This window comes from Pseudophryne corroboree, chromosome 1 (genome assembly GCF_028390025.1).
Source record: "Pseudophryne corroboree isolate aPseCor3 chromosome 1, aPseCor3.hap2, whole genome shotgun sequence".
NCBI classification, from domain to species: domain Eukaryota; kingdom Metazoa; phylum Chordata; class Amphibia; order Anura; family Myobatrachidae; genus Pseudophryne; species Pseudophryne corroboree.
In genome coordinates, this window is record NC_086444.1 from 597,764,934 (window position 1) to 597,788,593 (window position 23,660).

The window sequence follows — 23,660 nt, forward strand, 5'->3', positions numbered from 1 at the left end:
TATGCAATGTATATGTTGCAATCTAGGAAACATTAAGGTTATTAAATACGTATGGCTAATGCTCAGACACACACTCTAGTCCCCAATAGCTGCATCCACAAGCCGAGTGGTCCAAGATTTACATTTGAGTCCTGACATACTGTAGGGCCACTAAATGCGATTGAAACAACTATTTATTTATGTGTGTATGTGTATGTGTATGTATATATATATATATATCTATCTCCCCCCCCCCCCCCCCCCCCCCCAACATTTTGGGGAGTTAAACCCCGTCATCAGGATCAATTCAGCAGTGGTGTAAAACTACCACTGCTGTATTGGTCCTGACGGGGTTTAACTCCCCGAAACATTGATGTATGGGAATACACGTTATAGAAACCTTGTATATACTCATATATTCTTGCACCTGTGCAAGTTGATTTTTAGGTTGGAGTGCCGGCTGATATATATAATGACTTGGCACTCCTATTAGCTTAAATGAGCATACTTGCTTGGAGCACCTGAGGTGATGACCTCCATTCTAAGTATTATTATCCTTTATTTATATGTCACCACAATAGATCTACAGTGCCCAATTACAGAGTACATAAACAAATAAGCAAAAACAAGAAAACAGTGACTTACAATTCAATACAATATAGGACAAGTACAGGTTATATAAACAGCTGCATCAGCAGACACTGAAATAAGTATCAAGCTGGCAGAAAACCTAGGGATTTAGTGCCGTCAAAGGGAGTGTTTGAAAAGAAGATAGGTTAAGGAAGAGTCGTAAAAGCACATGAGGCAAGAGGGCCCTGCTTGTGAAAATAAGATTTTACTTACCGGTAAATCTATTTCTCGTAGTCTGTAGTGGATGCTGGGGACTCCGTAAGGACCATGGGGAATAGACGGGCTCCGCAGGAGATAGGGCACTTTAAAAAAGAATTAGGAATACTGGTGTGCACTGGCTCCTCCCTCTAAGTCCCTCCTCCAGACCTCAGTTAAGGAAACTGTGCCCGGAAGAGCTGACAGTACAAGGAAAGGATTTTGGAATCCAGGGTAAGACTCATACCAGCCACACCAATCACACCGTATAACTCGTGATAAACTTACCCGGTTAACAGTATGAACAACAACAGAGCATCAGACCAACCTGATGCAACCATAACATAACCCTTATGTAAGCAATACTATATACAAGTATTGCAGAAGAAGTCCGCACTTGGGACGGGCGCCCAGCATCCACTACGGACTACGAGAAATAGATTTACCGGTAAGTAAAATCTTATTTTCTCTAATGTCCTAGTGGATGCTGGGGACTCCGTAAGGACCATGGGGATTATACCAAAGCTCCCAAACGGGCGGGAGAGTGCGGATGACTCTGCAGCACCGAATGAGCAAACACAAGGTCCTCCTCAGCCAGGGTATCAAACTTGTAGAATTTTGCAAAAGTGTTTGAACCCGACCAAGTAGCTGCTCGGCAAAGCTGTAATGCCGAGACCCCTCGGGCAGCCGCCCAAGAAGAGCCCACCTTCCTTGTGGAATGGGCTTTTACCGATTTTGAGGGCGGCAATCCAGCCGCCGAATGAGCCTGCTGAATCGTTTTACAGATCCAGCGAGCAATAGTTTGCTTTGAAGCAGGAGCACCCAGCTTGTTGGATGCATACAGGATAAACAGCGAGTCAGTTTTCTTGACTCCAGCTGTTCTAGCTACATAAATCTTCAAAGCCCTGACTACATCTAGTAACTTGGAATCCACCAAGTCACCAGTAGCCGCAGGCACCACAATAGGTTGGTTCAAATGAAAAGATGACACCACCTTCGGCAGAAATTGCGGACGAGTCCATATTTCTGCCCTGTCCATATGGAAAACCAGATAGGGGCTTTTACATGACAAAGCCGCCAATTCTGACACACGCCTAGCCGAAGCTAAGGCCAATAGCATGACCACCTTCCACGTGAGATATTTTAACTCCACGGTCTTAAGTGGCTCAAACCAGTGAGATTTCAGGAAACTCAACACCACGTTAAGATCCCAAGGTGCCACTGGTGGCACAAAAGGGTGCTGAATATGCAGCACTCCCTTTACAAACGTCTGAACTTCAGGAAGAGAAGCCAGTTCCTTTTGAAAGAAAATGGATAGGGCCGAAATCTGGACCTTAATGGACCCTAATTTTAAGCCCATAGTCACTCCCGACTGTAGGAAGTGAAGGAAACGGCCCAGCTGGAATTCCTCTGTAGGGGCCTTCCTGGACTCACACCAAGCAACATATTTTCGCCATATACGGTGATAATGTTTTGCGGTCACGTCCTACCTAGCCTTTATCAGCGTAGGAATAACCTCATCCGGAATGCCTTTCTCCGCTAGGATCCGGCGTTCAACCGCCATGCCGTCAAACGCAGCCGCGGTAAGTCTGGGAACAGACAGGGCCCCTGTTGCAACAGATCCTGTCTGAGAGGCAGAGGCCATGGGTCCTCTGTGAGCATTTCTTGCAGTTCCGGATACCAAGTCCTTCTTGGCCAATCCGGAACAATGAGTATTGTTCTCACTCCTCTTTTTCTTACGATTCTCAGCACCTTGGGAATGAGAGGCAGAGGAGGAAACACATAAACCGACTGGAACACCCACGGTGTCACTAGTGCGTCCACAGCTATCGCCTGAGGGTCTCTTGACTTGGCGCAATACCTTTGCAGCTTTTTGTTGAGGCGGGATGCCATCATGTCCACCTGTGGCAGTTCCCATCGATTTGTAATCTGTGTGAAGACTTCTTGATGAAGTCTCCATTCTCCCGGGTGGAGGTCGTGCCTGCTGAGGAAGTCTGCTTCCCAGTTGTCCACTCCCGGAATGAACACTGCTGACAGTGCTTGCACGTGATTCTCCGCCCAGCGAAGAATTCTGGTGGCTTTTGCCATCGCCACCCTGCTTCTTGTGCCGCCCTGGCGGTTTATATGAGCCACTGCGGTGATGTTGTCTTACTGAATCAGCACCGGTTGGTTGCGAAGCAGAGGCTCCGCTTGACTCAGGGCGTTGTATATGGCCCTTAGTTCCAGGATATTGATGTGCAGACAAGTCTCCTGACTTGACCACAGCCCCTGGAAATTTCTTCCCTGAGTGACTGCCCCCCACCCTCTGAGGCTTGCATCCGTGGTAACCAGGACCCAGTCCTGTATGCCGAACCTGCGGCCCTCGAGAAGGTGAGCACTCTGCAGCCACCACAGAAGAGACACCCTGGCCCTGGGGGATAGGGTGATCAGCCGATGCATCTGAAGATGCGATCCGGACCACTTGTCCAACAGATCCCACTGAAAGGTCCTCGCATGGAACCTGCCGAAGGGAATGGCTTCGTATGACGCCACCATCTTTCCCAGGACTTGAGTGCATTGATGCACCGACGCCTGTTTTGGTTTTAAGAGGTCTCTGACCAGAGTCACGAGCTCCTGGGCCTTCTCCGCCGGGAGAAACACCTTCTTCTGGTCTGTGTCCAGAATCATGCCCAGGAAGGGCAGACGCGTCGTAGGAATCAGCTGCGACTTTGGAATATTCAGAATCCAGCCGTGCTGTTGCAACACCTCCCGCGAGTGTGCTACGCTGATCAGCAACTGCTCTCTGGACCTCGCCTTTATGAGGAGATCGTCCAAGTATGGGATAATTGTAACTCCTTGCTTTCGCAGAAGCACCATCATTTCTGCCATTACCTTGGTAAATATTCTCGGTGCCGTGGACAGACCAAACGGCAACGTCTGGAATTGGTAATGACAGGCCTGTACCACAAATCTGAGGTACTCCTGATGAGGTGGATAAATGGGGACATGCAAGTAAGCATCCTTGATGTCCAGAGACACCATAAAATCCCCCTCTTCCAGGCTTGCAATGACCGCCCTGAGCGATTCCATCTTGAACTTGAACCTTTTCAGGTAACTGTTCAGGGATTTTAAATTCAATATGGGTCTGACTGAACCGTCCGGTTTCGGGACCACAATCATTGTGGAATAGTAACCCCATCCCTGTTGAGGGAGGGGAACCTTTACCACCACCTGCTGGAGATATAATTTGTGAATTGCCGCTAACACTACTTCCCTTTCTATGGGGGAAGCTGGCAGGGCCGATTTGAGGTAACGGTGAGGGGGCATCACTTCGAATTCCAGCTTGTATCCCTGAGACACAATCTGTATAGCCCAGGGATCCACCCGTGAGCGAACCCACTGGTGGCTGAAATTTCGGAGACGCGCCCCCACCGCTCCTGGCTCCACCTGTGGAGCCCCAGCGTCATGCGGTGGATTTAGTGGAACTAGCTGTATTGTGCAGCTTCTTTCCTCTACCCCTGCCTCTGGCAAGAAAAGACGCATCTCGGACTTTCTTGCCTCTTTGTGAGCGAAAGGACTGCATTTGGTAATACGGTGCTTTCTTAGGTTGTGAGGGAATATATGGCAAAAAATTTGACTTCCCAGCCGTAGCTGTGGAAACTAGGTCCGAGAGACCGTCCCCAAACAATTCCTCACCCTTATAAGGTAAAACCTCCATGTGCTTTTTTGAGTCGATATCACCTGTCCATGGCCGAGTCCACAGGACCCTTCTGGCAGAAATTGACTGCATTTATTCTAGAGCCCAGTAGGCAAATGTCTCTCTGGGCATCCCTCATATATAGGACAGCGTCTTTTATATGCCCCAGGGTCAGTAATATAGTATCCTTGTCCAAGGTATCAAGTTCCTCCGACAGAGTGCAATTTTGGAGATTTGAGCCGAGCGCTATGTATGCTAATGCGTAGTGTTCTGTGTAATTGTGTAAAAAATAAAATAATAAAAATAACAATAAAAAATAAAAATACAAATAAATATATAAAATAAATATAATAGAAATAAAAATAAATAATAAGTGAAAATAAATTAATAAGGAAGGGGGGGAAAGTGCAATGTTTACAGCTCCTCTGTTGATATTTTGTTGGAGCTTTAAGACTCTTTTTTTTTTTCAGCAGGTGGGAAAGTCTTTCAAATGAACTATCCCTAACTTACCCTGTTTCTTCTTCTTTAATGTGGCCGTGATCGGGAGTAACTTCCGTTATTGATGATATTGGCAGTGGTGTTACTTTTGCTGGGTAAGCTAGCCTTTCCTGTGTTTAGGCTGTGGCTGCTACCCGAGTCCCTTTCCCACTTGCCGTGCTGCGGCCGCTCCGCCGTAACCGGAAGTTCGGATCTTCACTTCCGGTAGTTCGAGTGCTGGCGTCGGCGGTACTGGCATCCTTTGTGTCTTGCTTCTTCTTATCCCAACGCGTTTCGAATCCCAGTCTGGATTCTTTCCTCCGACAGAGTATCTGTCCATGCTGCTACAGCACTACACATCCAGGCCGACGCAATTGCCGGCCTTAGTAGGGTACCTGAATGTGTATAAACAGACTTCAGGATACCTTCCTGCTTTCTATCCGCAGGATCTTTTAGGGTGGCCGTATCCTGTGACGGCAGGGCTACCTTCTTAGACAAGCGTGTCAAAGCTTTGTCTACCCTAGGGGATGATTCCCAGCGTAACCTGTCCGTTGGCGGGAAAGGATACGCCATAAGTAAACGTTTGGAAATCTGCATTTTCCTATCAGGAGAATCCTAAGCTTTTTCACATAACTCATTTAACTCATGTGAAGGGGGGAAAGTCACCTCTTGCCTTTTTTCCCCCAAACATATAAACCCTCTTGTCAGAGACAGGGTTTTCCTCTGAGATGTGCAATACATCCTTCATTGCTATAATCGTGTAGCGGATGGCTTTAGCCAATTTAGGCTGCAACTTTGCATCATCGCCATCGACACTGGAGTCAGAATCCGTGTCGATATCTGTGTCAACAATTTGGGATAGTGGGCGCTTCTGAGACCCTGACGGCCTCTGCGCTGTAGGATCAGGCATGGGTTGAGACCCTGACTGTCCCAAGGCTTCAGCTTTATCCAACCTTTTATGCAAGGAGTTTACATTATCATTTAACACCTTCCACATATCCATCCAATCAGGTGTCGGCGGAGACACCACAGTCATCTGCACCTGCTCTGCTTCCACATAGCCTTCCTCGTCAAACATGTCGACACAAGCGTACCGACACCACACACACACAGGGGATGCTCTATTTGAGGACAGAACCCCCACAAGGTCCTTTGGAGAGACAGAGAGAGAGTATGCCAGCACACACCCCAGCGCTATATGACCCAGGAATTACACAGTAACTTAGTGTTTACCCAGTAGCTGCTGTATACACTGATTTTGCGCTAAATTTATGTGCCCCCCCTCTCTTTTTACCCTTTCTACCGTGATTCTGCAGGGGAGAGCTTCCTCTCAGCGGAGCTGCGGAGATAAAATGGCGCTGGTGAGTGCTGAGGAAGAAGCCCCGCCCCCTCAGCGGCGGGCTTCTGTCCCGCGATTTTGTGTAAAATAATGGCGGGAGCTCATGCATATATACAGTGCCCAACTGTATATATGCTCCTTTATGCCAAGAGGTACCTAATTGGTGCCCCCCCCTGCACCCTACAGTGACCGGAGTGTGTGGGTTTAATGTGGGAGCAATGGCGCACAGCTGCAGTGCTGTGCGCTACCTCATATGAAGACTGGAGTCTTCTGCCGCGGCTTTCGAAGTCTTCTTGCTTCTCACGCCGGCTTCTGGCTCTGCGAGGGGGGCGGCGGCGCGGCTCCGGGATCGGACAACCAAGGGTGCGTTCCTGTGTTCGATCCCTCTGGAGCTAATGGTGTCTAGTAGCCTAAGAAGCATGACCTATCCACAGTGAGTAGGTCTGCTTCTCTCCCCTCAGTCCCACGTAGCAGAGAGTCTGTTGCCAGCAAATCTCTCTGAAAATAAAAAATCCTAATAAATACTTTCTTATTAGCAAGCTCAGGAGAGCTCACTAAAGTGCACCCAGCTCGTCCAGGTACAGATTCTAACTGAGGTCTGGAGGAGGGAGGAGCCAGTGCACACCAGTATTCTTAATTCTTTCTTAAAGTGCCCTGTCTCCTGCGGAGTCCGTCTATTCCCCATGGTCCTTACGGAGTCCCCAGCATCCACTAGGACGTTAGAGAAAATTTACATTCTAATGAGGAGGGACACAGAGACAGGGGTGACACAGAAGGGGTAGAAAGTGAGCGTCGGCCAGAGTGCTTAGGATGAGAGACAGCTGGGTTTGGTGAACAAGTGGGTCTTGACAAAAGTTTGACGTTTTGCAGAGAGGTGGAGAAATCCAGAGAGCGGGAGCTGCAAGTGCAAAATCTTGGCGGTAGGAGTATGAGGAGGTTATCAGTAGGCAATAGAGGTGGCGTGCATTAGCAGAGCGAAGAGGATGGGCGGAATCGTAAAGGGAGAGAAGGTCTTAGATGTAACTGGGAGAAGAGTGGGTGAAGGCTTTGTAAGTGAGTGTGAGAAGCTTGAAATGGATTCTGAAGGGGAAGGGGGAGCCCGTGAATGGCTTGTAAGAGAGGGGAAGTGGCTATAGTACATTTGGGGAGGAAGATGAGCCGGGCAGCAGCACTGAGGATAGATTGGAGTGGAGAGAGGTGTTTGTCAGGGGTGCCAGATAGGAGAAGATTACAGTAGTCCAGTCAGGAGAGGACCAGTGAGTGGATAAGGGTCTTAGAGGCATCCTGGGTCTGAGATGGTTTGATACTGGAAACATTTTTGAGATTAAAATGACAGGTTTGTGGTAAGTGCTGAATGTGTGGTTTGAAGGAGAGGGAGGAGTCAAGGATTATTCCAAGACGGCATACTTGGGGGCTAGAGGAGTTAGTAGTGTCATCAAAAGATAATAAAATTGTGGGAGGTGAGGTTCTGCGGGAAGATGATCAGCTCAGGCTTAGACATGTTAAGTTTGAGAAAGCGCTGGGACATCCAAGAAGAGATGGTAGAGATGGTTGGATACACGAGTAAGGAGAGCAGGTGAGAGGTCAGGGGAGGAAAGGTAGATTTGAGTATCATCAGCATAGAGGTGATATTGTAAGTCAAAACAGCTAATGAGTTCACCTAAAGAGGACCAGGAACAGAACCTTGGGGGACACCTACAGTTAGTGTGTGTGTGTGTGTGGGGGGGGGGGGGGGGGGATATGGAGCCATGAGAGGAGAAAGAAAGATTGGTCAGAGAGGTGAGAGGGCAGAATCACACAGACCAAGGGAGTGAAGGATTTGCAGAAGGAGAGGGTGGTTAAGTGTCAAAAGCAGCAGAGAGATCAGGGAGAATAAGCAAAGATTAGTGGCCCTTGGATTTTGCAGAAAGGATGTCATTACAGACTTTTGTGAGGGTAGTTTCAGTGGAGAGGACAGAAGCATAACTGGTATGTGTCAAGCAGTGAGTGAGAGGAAAGAAAGGTGGTTATAGATAATATGCTCAAGGAGTTTGGAGGCAGAAGGGAGGGGAGAGATGGGTTGAAAGTTGGAGAGAGTATGTGGATCAAGGGTAGGTTTTTTTTTTAAAGAATAGAGGAGATGAGTGCATGCTTGAAGGCAGAGGGGACAGTGTCTGATGAGAGGGAGAGTTTGAGGAGGTGGGCAAGATGGGACCAGGCAGAGAGAGAGGATAGGGTCATGTGGGGAGGGGAGGGGTTGAGGAATGGATGAGGGCCATGACTTCCTCACCAGATACATGGGAGAAAGATGTCAAAGTTAGTAAGCGGGATAGGGAGGGGTGGTAAGAGAAGGGAGGTGGCTGGTTGCTTATGGTTTGGTGGGATGCGATATCCTGAAATCTGGAATAAATTTTGGATGTAGAGTGGCAGTCAAGAGCAGATAGTGAGGAGGGGAGACAAGGTGGGGGTGGGCAGAAAAGGGAGTTGAGAGTGACAAAGAGGTGCTGGGGTCTGAGAGGGGAAATGGGAAGTAGGAGAAATCAGAAATATCACAGCGGTGAGTGATGACCAGATCCAGTGAGCTCCCATTCACATGGGAGAGGTAGGAGTTTAGAGGCAGGGGATTTTGTGTATTAATTGGGAAGTCGCCTAAGATAATGGAGGGAATGTCAGCATGGAAGCCAGAAATCAAGGAATTTGGAGTGCATGATGGCGGCACTCCGAGACTGTAATAACTTGAAAAATGACTATTCTTTCAATCTTCTGTTACAATCCCAAAATGTTGATAGAATAAAGCACTTTTTCAAGTTACTACCCCCTTGCAAATCATGCGTTTGCCCGAGTATGTATTTCTTTTCCTATTACAGTAAATTCCAGGGGTGGCCAAACTCCATCCTCAAGGACCCCTAACAATTTAATGTTTTCTGTGGATCTTTTAAATGTGTCAGGTAGTAATGAATGCACCTTTGCACCAGTTAGATTTAGAAATCATGAAGTTTTACTGGTCCTTGAGAATGGAGTTTGGTCGCCCTTTCTGGACAATGGCACATCACATAATGCAACCTACAGTATAATGGAAATATTAACACAGGCATAGACTGTCCAAAAAAGGGGTAAACTTTTATTTCAACTGAAACGAGGGACAGAGAAATCATACCCTTAACTCACTACCCAATCAAATCAGAATGGGGGAGTATAATAACTATTAAAGAGACAATGGCTTCTCAGGTGGTACTCTCAGATGGTGCTGGGGATGCTGACCTCTCAGATGGTACTGGGGGTGCAGGCTTCTCATTTGTTGCTAGGGGTCACTGGCCTGTTAGATGGTGCTGGTGGCTTACTGGACAATCCGTAAGTACATGGGCCCAGCTAACCTGTTCGATAATGCTGGGGCCTTCTTGCCTGTCAGCTCATAGTGTGGTCCCCTAGTCAGTCAGATGGTGGGTGGTAGGGTGGGTGCTGCTGTACAATATTAGGTAGATATGGGGGTCCAGTGGCCTGTCTGAAGGTGCTGGACTCCTGCTGGTCCGTCTGATGGTGTTGGGTGTCTTCTGGCCTGTTGGATGGTGCCGCAGGTCTGCTGCCCTGTCTGATGGGGCTGAGGATCCACTGGCCTATGAGATGGCGCTGGGGTCTTATAGCCTTTCTGTTGGCCTGTCAGAGGGTGTTGGGAGCCTGTTGGCTTGTCAGAGGGTGCTAGGGGGCCCTCTGGCCAGTCTGATGGCGCCCGGGGCTATCCTGTGCCAGATTAATAAAATACTACTTTTATTTTGAAATTACATTGATGTTTGAGTGATTTTAATTTCCACGAGTAGATATTGCCATCTACCACTTATTACACATCTGATAACGCTAGCGCTGGGAGACATCCCCCTTTTTTTCTTTGCCCGGGGCTCTCTGCCCTGTCAGATAGTGATGGGTGCTCGCTGGCTTATTTGATGATGCTGGGGGCCTTCTGGCCTGTCTGAAGGCACTGTGCTCTCTAGTGGGGTTGACCAGAGGGTGGACTTTTCACCCCTGACTCCGGAAAATGATATGTTCTTACCAGTGACATGCGGTGGGGTTAGGCAGAGCCTTTCCTGTCCTATCAGAAATCTGACTATATGAAAAATACAAAAGAATATATTCGAAATATTTAGTCACCCGCAGCTCTGCTCTGTAGAGCAGCAGTATGTGCTCCCCCTGTACCACCATACACAAACTGCAGGACAATCCCCAAAAAAACCCGGTATATTTGAGGTATGTAACTAGGGTGTTTATAGTGAGTAATGTAATAAACCACAATTTGTCCAAATAGTTGGTTTCGGGAATTTTTGCGCTGTGGGGTTTAAAGCAGATTAAAAACAAACAAAAAAATATATGCTACTTTACATCCCACATAAACAATCACACAAAGTCATTACATTACAGGCGAAGTGGTTTTGTTGGGATTATCCAGGTGTCGCACACTCGTCATGCAGGCTCAAGTAAGTGCTGTATGTGACTAAGGGCAGGGGTTGGTTGATAAGAGGGCTTAATAAAAAGCCAAAGCCTGTGGTCATGGAAGGATATTGCATAAACAGTGCTGTATCTATTTGAAAAAGGGAAGTAGAGTGATCTTTAGAATTATCCTAATGGGGGACCATTCTATACTATTTAACATTATTGGAAGACGGTTGTTGCATGCGGTTTTACCAAATCATGAACTGGGCACCATGACCTCCAACACCCCCAGCTGTCCCTTAATTTGTTTTCACAGACAAACTGTGATCAAGATTCAAAGAACACCTTTCTGTCACTGCTGCAATGTATTGCCTATCCACAGCTTGACAATAACACCCGCATTTAACAAAATTTTCAAAGTTTTGGGGAGGATTGAATGTTAACATGTGTGACCGGGTGTGCCAGGCAATCACAGACTTGTTTGATTCCACTGGACCTAGGACAATAGGGGAGTCCTTCTTACTGTCAGAAACCGCCTGTTACTGACTCCACCCAATGCATAGTGGGCGGGTAACTTGCTGCCACCACCCGGCTTTTTCAAGTGGCACCTGGAACTGCTTCTACTGTGTATGCGTGGACAAGCTGCAGCTACACCTCCTGATTGGTCTCAGCTGGTTTCCACTGGTCCCTCAACATGAACCAGGAACTGCTGCAGAGGGCGGAGCTTGAAGACGCTGGGCTCAATAGTTGGTTCACAGGGCGCTGGGCTCAACCCAGAACTGCTGGTCAGAGGATTCAGATAGTCCTCTTAAAGGCAAGATGTTTATTGCTCATAAAGTCTTAAAAAAAAAGACTCTCTCCCTTTGCAAGTATTGCTTAGGGTGTCCAGCAGATGTTCACATCCGTGAAATTCTTCATGAAGTCAAAGAAGGCATATCTAAAAACAAGGCATGCATGCCTCCTTTTCTCATAATACAATACCATGGAGGTACAGTACTTCTAATCAAGTAAAATGCATGTGCCTAGCAGGCCCAAGGGATGCTTACCTCTAAAATTGCCCCAATGGACAGTGGGGAGTGGGTAATCCTCTGTGCTTTAATCCAACTGTGGTGATGGTCACCGCTCAGGTGCTGGCACGTCTAGAGTGGAGGAAAGCCCCCTCCAAAACAGACTAACAGGATTCTGCTAGATGACCCACCTCACCATCTCTAACCTGAATCTGAGCTCCAGAGATGGGCAACCAAGGTCCCTGGGCAGAGTCTCCTGGCCACAGGAGGTAGGCAGGGGAAGCCAGCAGCTCACAGAGGGCTTCGGATTCCCCCTACACCACAAGGGAGAAAGGCAAGTGCATTTTATTTCATACACATTTTCATTTAAAATTCATTTTAGGCTTTACACCTTGCAGCACTGCAGCTCCCTGGCTCCCTGCTGCACATATCTTTAAAAATACATTTCTATGCACACCTTTAAAATATACTCTGTATACTTTATACACTGCAGCTCAGGAACTGCCATTCTGGCTCAGTGCTGCATACACATTTTACATAATTTAACCCTGCAGCCTGGGACTTGTGCAGCACAACTAACTGCATTGCAGCAGCCACCAGAGGAGACCTATGGCTGCAGCATATAACAAATTACATTCACCTCACAGCAGCTGGCACTGATCATACATTTTAAACATGGTGCCTAGCACCAATTAAGGCATTTAAAATTGTCACACCACAGCACTAATGTACTGGGGTGCCAAGATCCTGGACCACAGAATCTTGTTATACTGTACACAGTACCCCTGGTGCAGCGCTCTGGGGGTTAACATGCTGCATTGGGATCCGGCTGTCCCAGTCCCTCAGTGGGTGGCTTTGTGCACCCTTCTACAATGCAGCGCACAGGGGGTTAAATCTACCGATTGTCCTCAGTTGTCCTGTAGTGCTGAAGTGCCATGAGCTAGCTCCTAGCCCCCCAGCAGTTGGCTGCAGCGGTTGCTTGCTGATATCCCTCATAGAGAGGGTCCGGGACCACGGCACACCAAAAACATTAAGATGTACTTTCTTAAAAAAACAAAAAACAAACTGCGCCTATAGGTCCATTTAAAAATGGCGGCAATGTGATTAATTCCTTCAGTGCTGCAGTGCACATTTTAGCCACGTGGCTTGTGGTCTCCTGCCACAGCATGAATTAGCGAGTATATTGCAGAAGAAACAGAAAAGGAGAGAATAGGACTGCTCGTAAGCATACATGGATGTAGTTAGTGCCAGTGATATGAAAAGCATGATACATGGGGAGTAGAAAGTAACCAAAGTATAGGTAAACCATTAATGCATCCAGCACTGACCATACTGCTTAAATATGTTACTTCAGATTAACTACTATAAGATTAACTACTATAATCTCACTAGCACAGTTCTGCTTCTCAAAGTGCCTCCTACGTCTGACTTTTGTCTGACTGCGTCAACTAATGTTTACATATACTGTCCAGTTCATGTCCACTCTGTAATATGCCAGTGCCTGTTTGAAGTGGCTGTCTCATCGATACTGATCTACTGCAGCATATTCCCCAAAAGCACCTGTTTCCTGGGGATGTCTGCAAATATTTATTATCACCCCAATGTATGAAGGAGAGACCACAGCAGATATCTTCAATACCAAACCATTTCCATCAGCAGCCACAACCCGCATAGGTTTCTAATGGGGATGCAATGCTTTCAGATTTACCAAGCTCCAGAATGTGAAGAATTCCGCAGTCTGGTCACTGTAGCTAACTCTATCTGAAGATGGTGTTATACTGCTGTAGGCTACGGGCTACACTTTGATAAAGTCACCGGGAGAGCGTTCCTCCGGAAGCCTCCTTAGCAATGGGTGATGCACTTATCACCATGATAGGAGTGGAGAGACTGCTGATGTGGTCACACCTAGCACACTGCAGGGATGGGCTCCTTTCAGGGCACCCAGTTCCTGCGTGTGTTCTTTCATACAGCCAGGCGGTAATGATATCCAGATGGCACTGCAGACGTGATTACTGATAAATGGGCCAGTTTGAAGTGTTATACTATACATGAAAATATACAGATGTCTGGTAATTGAGTGATGTTTGATACTGAACAAAATATAACATCTATTCCACTTTCTTAAATTGTCTAAATCAGTGGTTACCAAACTGGGGGCCATGGAGGTTGGTGGTCCAGGACCAAATCATATTATGTATGGCCAATGGGACGGGCAAAAACAGTGCTGTTGACTTTCAATAAAAAACATGTGGGCAAAACCAAGCACAGCCCTGTCCACCATCACATAACTGACCCTATGGATGATAGGTAAGCACAATTTATTTAATTGAATAATTTTTTATTTTTGGGGCTAGGGGTGCGGTAAAAAATGCTGATACTCTAAGGCAGCGGTGACCAAACTGTGGCTCTTTCTTTATTCAAATGTGGCTCCCAACACTCTAAATCATGTGACCACGACAGATTCGGGAACTGCTGCACTCCAGCCAGACACGCAGCAGCTCTACAGGGATTGAAAACTGAAGGAGCCAGATACTAGAGGTGAGACACCCACAAGCAAACAGAGGACACATTAGGGACTGCTGCAATGGCATGAGTTGATGGGGGGGAGCTGTAGTGATACATGAGGGTGGGCTAGAGCAACACATGGCAGAGCTGGCTGGAGAGACACAGGAGGGTGCTGGCAGGAGTGACGCAGGAGGGTGCTGGAAGTAGTGACACATGGGAGAGCTGGCTGGAGTAACATAGGAGGGTGGTAGCAGGAGTGACACATGGGAGAGCTGGCTGGAGTGACAGGAGGGTGTTGGCAGGAGTGACACATGGGAGACCTGGCTGGAGTAACACAGCAGGGTCTTGGCAGTAGTGACACATGGGGGAGCTGGCTGGAGTGACATAGGAGGGTGCTAGCAGGAGTGACACATGGAAGAGCTGGCTGGAGTGACAGGAGGGTGTTGGCAGGAGTGACACATGGGAGAGCTGGCTGAAGTGACACATGGGGGAGCTGGCTGGAGTGACACAGCAGGGTCTTGGCAGTAGTGACACATGGGAGACCTGGCTGGAGTAACACAGCAGGGTCTTGGCAGTAGTGACACACGGGGGAGCTGGCTGGAGTGACATAGGAGGGTGCTAGCAGGAGTGACACATGGAAGAGCTGGCTGGAGTGACAGGAGGGTGTTGGCTGGAGTGACACATGGGGGAGCTGGCTGGAGTGACACAGGAGGGTCTTGGCAGTAGTGACACATGGGAGAGCTGGCTGGAGTGACATAGAAGGGTGCTAGCAGGAGTGACACACCTGGCTGGAGTGACAGAAGGGTATTGGCTGGAGTGACACAGCAGGGTCATGGCAGTAGTGACACATGGGAGAGCTGGCTGGAGTGACATAGGAGGGTGCTAGCAGGAGTGACACATGGAAGAGCTGGCTGGAGTGACAGGAGGGTGTTGGCAGGAGTGACACATGGGAGAGCTGGCTGAAGTGACACATGGGGGAGCTGGCTGGAGTGACACAGCAGGGTCTTGGCAGTAGTGACACATGGGAGACCTGGCTGGAGTAACACAGCAGGGTCTTGGCAGTAGTGACACACGGGGGAGCTGGCTGGAGTGACATAGGAGGGTGCTAGCAGGAGTGACACATGGAAGAGCTGGCTGGAGTGACAGGAGGGTGTTGGCTGGAGTGACACATGGGGGAGCTGGCTGGAGTGACACAGGAGGGTCTTGGCAGTAGTGACACATGGGAGAGCTGGCTGGAGTGACATAGAAGGGTGCTAGCAGGAGTGACACACCTGGCTGGAGTGACAGAAGGGTATTGGCTGGAGTGACACAGCAGGGTCATGGCAGTAGTGACACATGGGAGAGCTGGCTGGAGTGACATGGAAGGGTGCTAGCAGGAGTGACACATGGAAGAGCTGGCTGGAGTGACAGGAGGGTATTGGCTAAAGTGACACAGCAGGGTCTTGGCAGTAGTGACACGGGGGAGCTGGCTGGAGTGACACGGGGGAGCTGGCTGGAGTGACAGGAGGGTGTTGGCTGGAGTGACACATGGGGGAGCTGGCTGGAGTGGCATAGGAGGGTGCTAGCAGGAGTGACATAGGAGGGTGCTAGCAGGAGTGACATAGGAGGGTGCTAGCAGGAGAAACACATGGGGGAGCTGGCTGGAGTAACACAGCAGGGTCTTGGCAGTAGTGACACATGGGAGAGCTGGCTGGAGTGACATAGAAGGGTGCTAGCAGGAGTGACACACCTGGCTGGAGTGACAGAAGGGTATTGGCTGGAGTGACACAGCAGGGTCATGGCAGTAGTGACACATGGGAGAGCTGGCTGGAGTGACATAGAAGGGTGCTAGCAGGAGTGACACATGGGAGAGCTGGCTGGAGTGACAGGAGGGTGTTGGCTGGAGTGACACAGCAGGGTCTTGGCTGGAGTGACACATGGGATAGCTGGCTGGAGTGACAGGAGGGTGTTGGCTGGAGTGACACGGGGGAGCTGGCTGGAGTGACAGGAGGGTGTTGGCTGGAGTGACACATGGGGGAGCTGGCTGGAGTGGCATAGGAGGGTGCTGGCTGGAGTGGCATAGGAGGGTGCTAGCAGGAGTGACACATGGGGGAGCTGGCTGGAGTGATACAGCAGGGTCTTGGCTGGAGTGACACATGGGATAGCTGGCTGGAGTGACAGGAGGGTGTTGGCTGGAGTGACACATGGGGGAGCTGGCTGGAGTGGCATAGGAGGGTGCTAGCAGGAGTGACACATGGGGGAGCTGGCTGGAGTGACACATGGGGGAGCTGAAGTTTATTATGTAAAAGTGGCTTTTCCAATGGATTTGGCTTTAAAAAAATTATTTTATGTCGGTCTGGCTTTTTCAATGTATTTTATACCAGGGGTGTGGTCTAGCAGGCACAAGGCCACATTCCATTTTTGCATGCACGCCATCTGCTCGATTTCGTCTCTTTGACGTACCTAACAAGGTTTTTTGGCTCTTTGTCACTGACTGGTTGGCCACTGCTCTAGGGTGCTGTGATTTAAAATAGTTTGAGAACCAGTTGTCTAAATGAATGTATGCACCACTGCCACATACTATAAATCAGGTACTTTAAATGGATGACCATAATACGTGCTGCAGCTTTATTTCTATTTCTTATTGGGCTACAATTAATTGCAACCTTTAATTGTATGGCTCTTGAAACTGATGCATGGTGTTTTACATAAATGTAACATTACAGTGTATATCCCACGGTTCACCATGTGAGTAGATGCAGTATTAGCCAAAATCAAATCCCACAGCCAACTAATGTGAACCTCATTCATGTTAAAACCCAGTTACAGTAGTTTCTCTCAAGGTAGATCCTTGGGGCTAGTTTCCCCATCACTCTTGGTAGATGAGAGAAATCTGTGTGCTACCTCGGCAGCTTCCTCATCCTCATTCACTGGGTGTAAACTGGACATTTCAACTACAGGTGAATGAGATGTCTTCGGAATGGAATGTCTGGACACAGTTCTCTTCAGGAGCCAGTAGAGGGAACAAATAAGGCAGGGAAGAAATACAGCCATCCCTATAACCATGGCAACCACTATTACAATTTGGGTGACTTTCATTGAGCCACCAGTACTGAGATCTGTCCTTGGAAAGTGAGGTTGTGAGCAGGAATGCTCCTGTACATCATACGTAGCAAAAGGTGGGCAGACAGTGCAGTTATTGGCAGAGTGGCCCCTGCAGGTATAGCAGGAAGGGTGACAAGAGGCACAGGCTACAGCAGTGCGAGAGATCGGTGGCTCTTTCGCTGTTGTCTTTACTTGCTGTAAGGTTTTGAAGTATTTTGGAGGACAATAGGAAAGGCAGAGGCGTCCAAAGGCATAAAATGGTCTTTCACACTCTAGAAACATAAATGGGATCTTAATACTTTTGTGAGCATCCTGCATTGTGTATACAGCAAAACATTAGTGCACTATAGCCTAATAAAATATACTCTTAGGGACATAGTAATTTCTATAATGGGTGCAGTGTGTGCGGTGCACACGGGCCCCTGTGTCCAAGGGGTCCCACATCGCAAACACCCTGCACCCATATTCAATTACTTACCTCTCCAGAGTCTCGCATCGTCGCAGCTGATGCCGGAGATGTAACTTGAAAAAAACGGCATGGCATCCATTTTCCCAGTGATTTGCGCATGCACAGTAAAGATTTGTCTCCAGGAACATGGCAAGCCATGTTTTCTGAGATCCACATATCCGCATTAGAGATTAGTCTCTGGCAACATGGTGGGCACCATGTTTTCAGAGACGTGCGCTTTTGCAGAGTCTACGGCACTGCAGAGATGAGGGGACTACAGATAGGAGTCTGCACACAGGACCCCTCCTGTTTTATGCCGCCCCTGTTTAGTGAGCACTTATTTTTAGAATGAAACTACCTCCCCCACCCCATTAAAAAAAAACAATGCATACCTCATATACAGTAACACCAGCAGAATGACAGCTTGAAACTTACAGAACATGCCAGCTGGGGGGTGGGATGGTGGGTTTGCAGATGGAAATATTGGCAATAAGGAGAAAATTATCACTCCGAAAAACTGTCTCTGCAAAAGGAGCAGTTTTTCAGAAGTGATACATTTTGTAGGCAGGAATGATGAATACTGAAAAAATGCCCATGGCAACCAATCAGCATTGACTTAACATTTATAATTAGCATACTATAAAAGTATACAGAGCAGCTGATTGGTTGCCATGGACAACTTCTCCACTGGCTCACTTCTCCACTTTTATCACTGCTTAGTACATGTCCCCCTTAATCAAAGGAGAAAAGTGTATACCCCTTCAGGAATTACTTAAGTCAGTTTCACAAACTCTGCCATTACAGCCCAAATTTTATGGATATCCAGGCTTGTGTCCAGATGACTACATCAAATTGACTTAGGTATTACTTAAATCACCTGTGCTCCAGCATAGATATCCTTAAAACCTGGACTGTACTGGTGAAGTTTGGGAAACTGTGACTTAAGTGTTAGAATACATATGAATGTTTATGTTATGTGATATGTGTGCAGCTTACCCAGGCATGTTCCATTAAGATCAGAAGTTAAACATTTACTTAGCACAGGCTGCAGTATTTTTCTAGCCATCAAGACTTCATCGGTTCCATACAGAAGGAGCACAAAACTATACAATAGTCCTAAAACACAGTAAGGTTAGAGTAAAATTGGTTAAACATCACAGCAAATATGAGCAAAACCATTTGTCAAAGAAAAGCAAACAATAATTTATTTTCTAATGAGAAATAAAGAGAATATACAGTGCCCTAACCTAGCCTTAATTCCAAGGATGCCTATGGCATCCAGGTGGTCCGAATGCCGGCATCGCGATCCCGACACCACTAAGGAGACCGGCACAGGGAGACCAACAGCTGACATCCCGAAGGTAAGTATCAATGTGGGTATTAGGGTTGGGGATGTATTAATGGGGTTAGGTATTAGGAGGAGTTAGGGTAGGCACTAGGGTGGTGGTTAGCCATAGCTACCCCCCCCCCCAAATTTTGCCCTAACTGCCACCCCCCTAGATTTAGCCCTAGCCACCACGAGAGGAAGGTTAGTTTATGTATGTGTGTTGGCCTACTTACCCCAAACATGTCAAAATTCAAGGGTTTAGGATGCCGGGGTCGGTCCTGTGACCGCTGGTATCCCGATCTCCGGGATATCATACTAAAGCCGGTATACTATACATAGACTCTGACTTGTCTTACATAGTTACATAGTTGATGAGGCTGAAAAAAGACAAAATGTCCATCGAGCTCAACTTGTATTATACGATTTTATATCTTGTATGCAAACAACTTCAAGATTAATCTACAAGCAGAATATAATGCAATCTGTATAGGATTAATCCATACTACACTCCTGTAAAGTGAGGGAGGCTCCAGATTTTTTGGGTAGTCCCCACAGCACCGGAAGGGTAGATGTCTTTCCCGCACCCTGTGGATTCTCACCTGCTTTCTACTGAAGAAGGCAGGATGGGGATAAAATTAATACACTCTTGACAGCTGTGTGAAGGGGCAGGGCTAATCATGTAATTTAGCATTGCCCCTACCTGCAAATCACATAATTTCCTCATCTTGGGGGTGGGGCCTAAAGACATAACAATTCATGCCTGACCCCCAAAGTAGCATGCAGCGTCTCTCTCCGGGTTTCTCATGATTAGTATAATGAACAGAATTGCCCCCTTCCTCACATAGGGGGTCATTCCGGGTTGATCGCTCGCTAGCAACTTTTTGTTGTGCTGCGATCAGATAGTCGCCACCTATGGGGGAGTGTATTTTCGCTTTGCAAGTGTACGAACGCTTTTGCAGGCGACAAAGTTTTTAGTAGTTTCTGAGTAGCTCTGGACTTACTCAGCCGCTGCGATCACTTCAGTCTTTTTGGTCCCGGAATTGACATCAGACACCCGCCCTGCAAACACTTGGACATGCCTGCGTTTTTCCAAACACTCCCAGAAAACGGTCAGTTGACACCCACAAACGCCATCTTTCTGTCAATCACATTGCGATCGGCTGTGCAAATGGATTCTTTGTTAAATCCATCGCCCAGCACCTATCCTCTTTGTACCGGTACGATGCGCCTACGCATTGCGGTGCATACGCTTGCACAGTTTTGCAGAGATTTAGCCTGATCGCAGCGCTGCAAAAAGTTGCTAGCGGGCGATCAACTCTGAATGACCCCCCATAATTTGTATCATGAGCAGTACTGCCCATTGTCACCCCCTTCCCCATTTACAATGAGATCTCAGATCTGTGCTGATGACCCCGCACACTAACCTCTATTCCACTTTGGCTCCATCTTCATTTCTACCCAATGCCAGTCCTACCCAGCATGATTGAAGCTTTCTCTGATTAGTGGATAGCACTAGCCATCCACCAATCAGTGTTTGGATATGCCACAACAGTGATTGGTGGATGGCCTGCATCATCAACCAATCAACAATGCTAGCAGTTCATGGAAGGGTACCAACAAATTTGTCCACCACTGTACACTCTATTTATTGCCAGTTATTTATACAGCATATACATATTCCGCAGGCCACAGTGTGTGTGTGTGTGTGTGTGTGTGTGTGTGGGGGGGGGGGGGGGGGCAGTTGGAGGCCTCTTGTCACAGAATAGATGCTGTGTGCGCTCGGGATTCCGGCGTCGGCACAGTGACTGCCAGGATCCCGAGCGCCAGTCACATGACTGCATCCCCACAGAGGAACAGGGTGGATGGCCAGCAACTCACAGAGCGCTGGGCATGCCCCCACAGTGACGAAAACAGGGGCATGGCTTACGATCTCGGCATTCCCATGAAGCCACACCTCTTTGACAGACCATGCCCCTTTTCAGATTCACACGACTTTGCCGCGCAAAGTATGCATAAAGTCTGAAGTTCTTATGACATCTACAGTCATTGTTGGAGAATGCATCTTAAATTTCTTTAAATAGTAAAAAAGAAATAAAAAAAATAATAATAAGAGGCTAGCCTTGGTATTAGTTTCTGAAGCTGTCCTAACAACTGATCCACTCTTTTGAAAATAATAGCACTTTTGTAAAATGGGAAGAATCTGAACAAGACTTCGGATGATGAAAATGTTTTAGCAGGGTTCCAGATGAACCGCAGAAAAATAAAAACCAGTCATCAGAAACTGCCTGGCTACCACATAAAAACAATCGATGCTTTTCAGCAGGATTTTTGGAATTTTCCTTTTCCTATAACAAATTTTATTTTAACTATAGGAAGGTTCAAGGCAACTTGCGCATCTTTTTCTGGTCAAATACTACAAAAACAATTTATCAGATAAATCACTGATATTTAAGTGATTTATCTGATAATAAATTGTTATTGTATTATTTAAAGCGCTCTCTATTATTTATATATCCTAGACAATAATAGCTTTGTTTTATTAGGTGTTCAGAGCACCTTCTGAGAGCAGCTACTGTGGATTTATAGGTGTGTGTATATTTATATAATATTACTGCACAATTGGGAGCGCCTGATTTGTTCTTCTTGATTGGGGATTTATTTTTATTTTTATAAATACTACAAAAAGTCTCTGAAAGGTTGCTAATCTTTTGCAAATGAATATGCAGTATGAGTTTTTTTGGGAGGGAAGTACTATACCAGCACTTATCGTGCTGCTATAGCTCTTCCTGCTTCGCTTCTTATTCACACTGACTCATTACAGATTCCAATGAGAGTGGTAACAAAACAGGAAGAGGCAGTCCAGTCAGAGTATAGTAGGGGGAACCGGGGGCCCTCCCCTTCCCTCCTGCTCTCTCTGACACAACTTGTTGCTAGGCTCCAACAACACGATCTAGTGACCGGTCCCACCCTAGTCTCCTCCATCACAACTTTGCCCCTGCATGGATCAGTGACTGGTGAAGATCAGTTCACTCACAGCATACATTTTCTCTCTCTCCCCTCACTTTCTTTCTCGCTCTCTGCCCCTCCCTCTTTCTGTCCTTCCCTCTCTTCCTCCCCCTCTACTCTCTCTTTTTTATTTTAAAATTTGAACAACTTGCATTTGTGGCGCGCATACCACTTAACCTGTGAGGCCATGCCCCTTGTAGCAAACCACACTCCTTTTCTGGGAGGGCAACTATAAATAGCTCCACTAACCACCCTCCTTTCCTCTATTATGGTGCCTCCACCTCCTCACCCCCACCTTTCATTTTCTTCTGGATTCGCCCCTGAACATAAATATTACTTTTTTGAGCAGTACCCACTCAACCCTTCTTTTTTCATTATTTGCATTTTCCAAAAATTCCACTGATTTGTTTAGGACAAAATGGAACAAAACTACAAAAGTAGTTACGAAAACACTTAGTGGGCACACAGTTTTGGCATCTAATATGTATTACGTTTTGCTTAAAAAAAAATAAAAATAAAATAGGATTTTAATTACCTACTGGTAAATCCTTTTCTCGTAGTCCGTAGAGGATACTGGGGTCCACATTCGTACCATGGGGTATAGACTGGTCCACTAGGAGCCATGTGCACTTTAAGAAATTGATAGTGTGGGATGGCTCCTCCCTCTATGCCCCTCTTACCAGACTCAGTGTAGGAAACTGTGCCCGAGGAGACGGACATACTTTGAGAGAAGGATATAAAAGGCTAGTGGTGAGATTCCGAACCAGCATACACAAACTAGAGGAAAGCCAAGCTAACCAAACTTTAAACCAGGAACAGCAACCGCGGAACCAATAATACTTAACCAAGTAACAGTGCAGGAAGAAACAAAGCACCGGACGAATGCCCAGTATCCTCTACGAACTACGAGAAAAAGATTTACCGGTAGGTAATTAAAATCCTATTTTCTCTTACGTCCCAGAGGATACTGGGGTCCACATTAGGACCATGGGGATGTACCAAAGCTCCCAAACTGGGTGGGAGAGTGTGGGGGTTCCTGCAGAACTGATTGACCAAACTGAGGGTCCTCAGAGGCCAAAGTATCGAACTTGTAGAACTTAGCAAACGTCTTCGAACCTGACCAAGTAGCTGCTCGGCAGAGGTGTAAAGCCGAGACACCCCGGGCAGCCACCCAGGAAGAACCCACCGACCTAGTAGAGTGGGCCTGTACAGATTTTGGACACGGCAAACCTGCCATGGAATAAGCATGCTGAATAGTAAGCCTGATTCAGCGTGCAACTGTCTGCTTTGAAGCAGGACACCCAATTTTATTGGGATCATACAGAACAAACAGCGAGTCAGATTTTCTGTGTCAAGCTGTCTGCTTCACATAGATCTTCAAAGCCCGCACAACATCCAAGGACTTTGAAGTAACAGAGGTGTCTGTAACCACCGGAACCACAACAGGTTGGTTGATATGAAACGCAGACACCACCTTTGGAAGAAATTGCTGACGAGTTCTGAGTTCAGCCCTATCTTCATGAAAAATCAAATAGGAACTCTTGTGAGACAACGCCCCCAGCTCCGACACACGCCTCGCAGAAGCC

The 23,660-nt window shown here is 47.3% G+C and overlaps 1 protein-coding gene across 3 annotated transcripts in view; it reads right to left on the bottom strand.

The window, feature by feature from the left end:
* Positions 1-16,802: 16,802 nt before the first annotated feature.
* Positions 16,803-23,660, bottom strand: part of PCSK4 (proprotein convertase subtilisin/kexin type 4) — a 300,032-nt gene continuing 293,174 nt past the window's right edge. For all 3 annotated transcript variants that reach the window (XM_063914303.1, XM_063914302.1, XM_063914304.1), the window contains 2 exons: positions 18,738-18,857; positions 16,803-17,565 (listed from right to left, as the gene is read on the bottom strand). In XM_063914303.1, the coding sequence (XP_063770373.1) occupies positions 17,027-17,565; positions 18,738-18,857 (659 nt within the window). In that variant the 3' untranslated portion in view covers positions 16,803-17,026. The remainder of the gene's footprint in view (positions 17,566-18,737; positions 18,858-23,660) is intronic.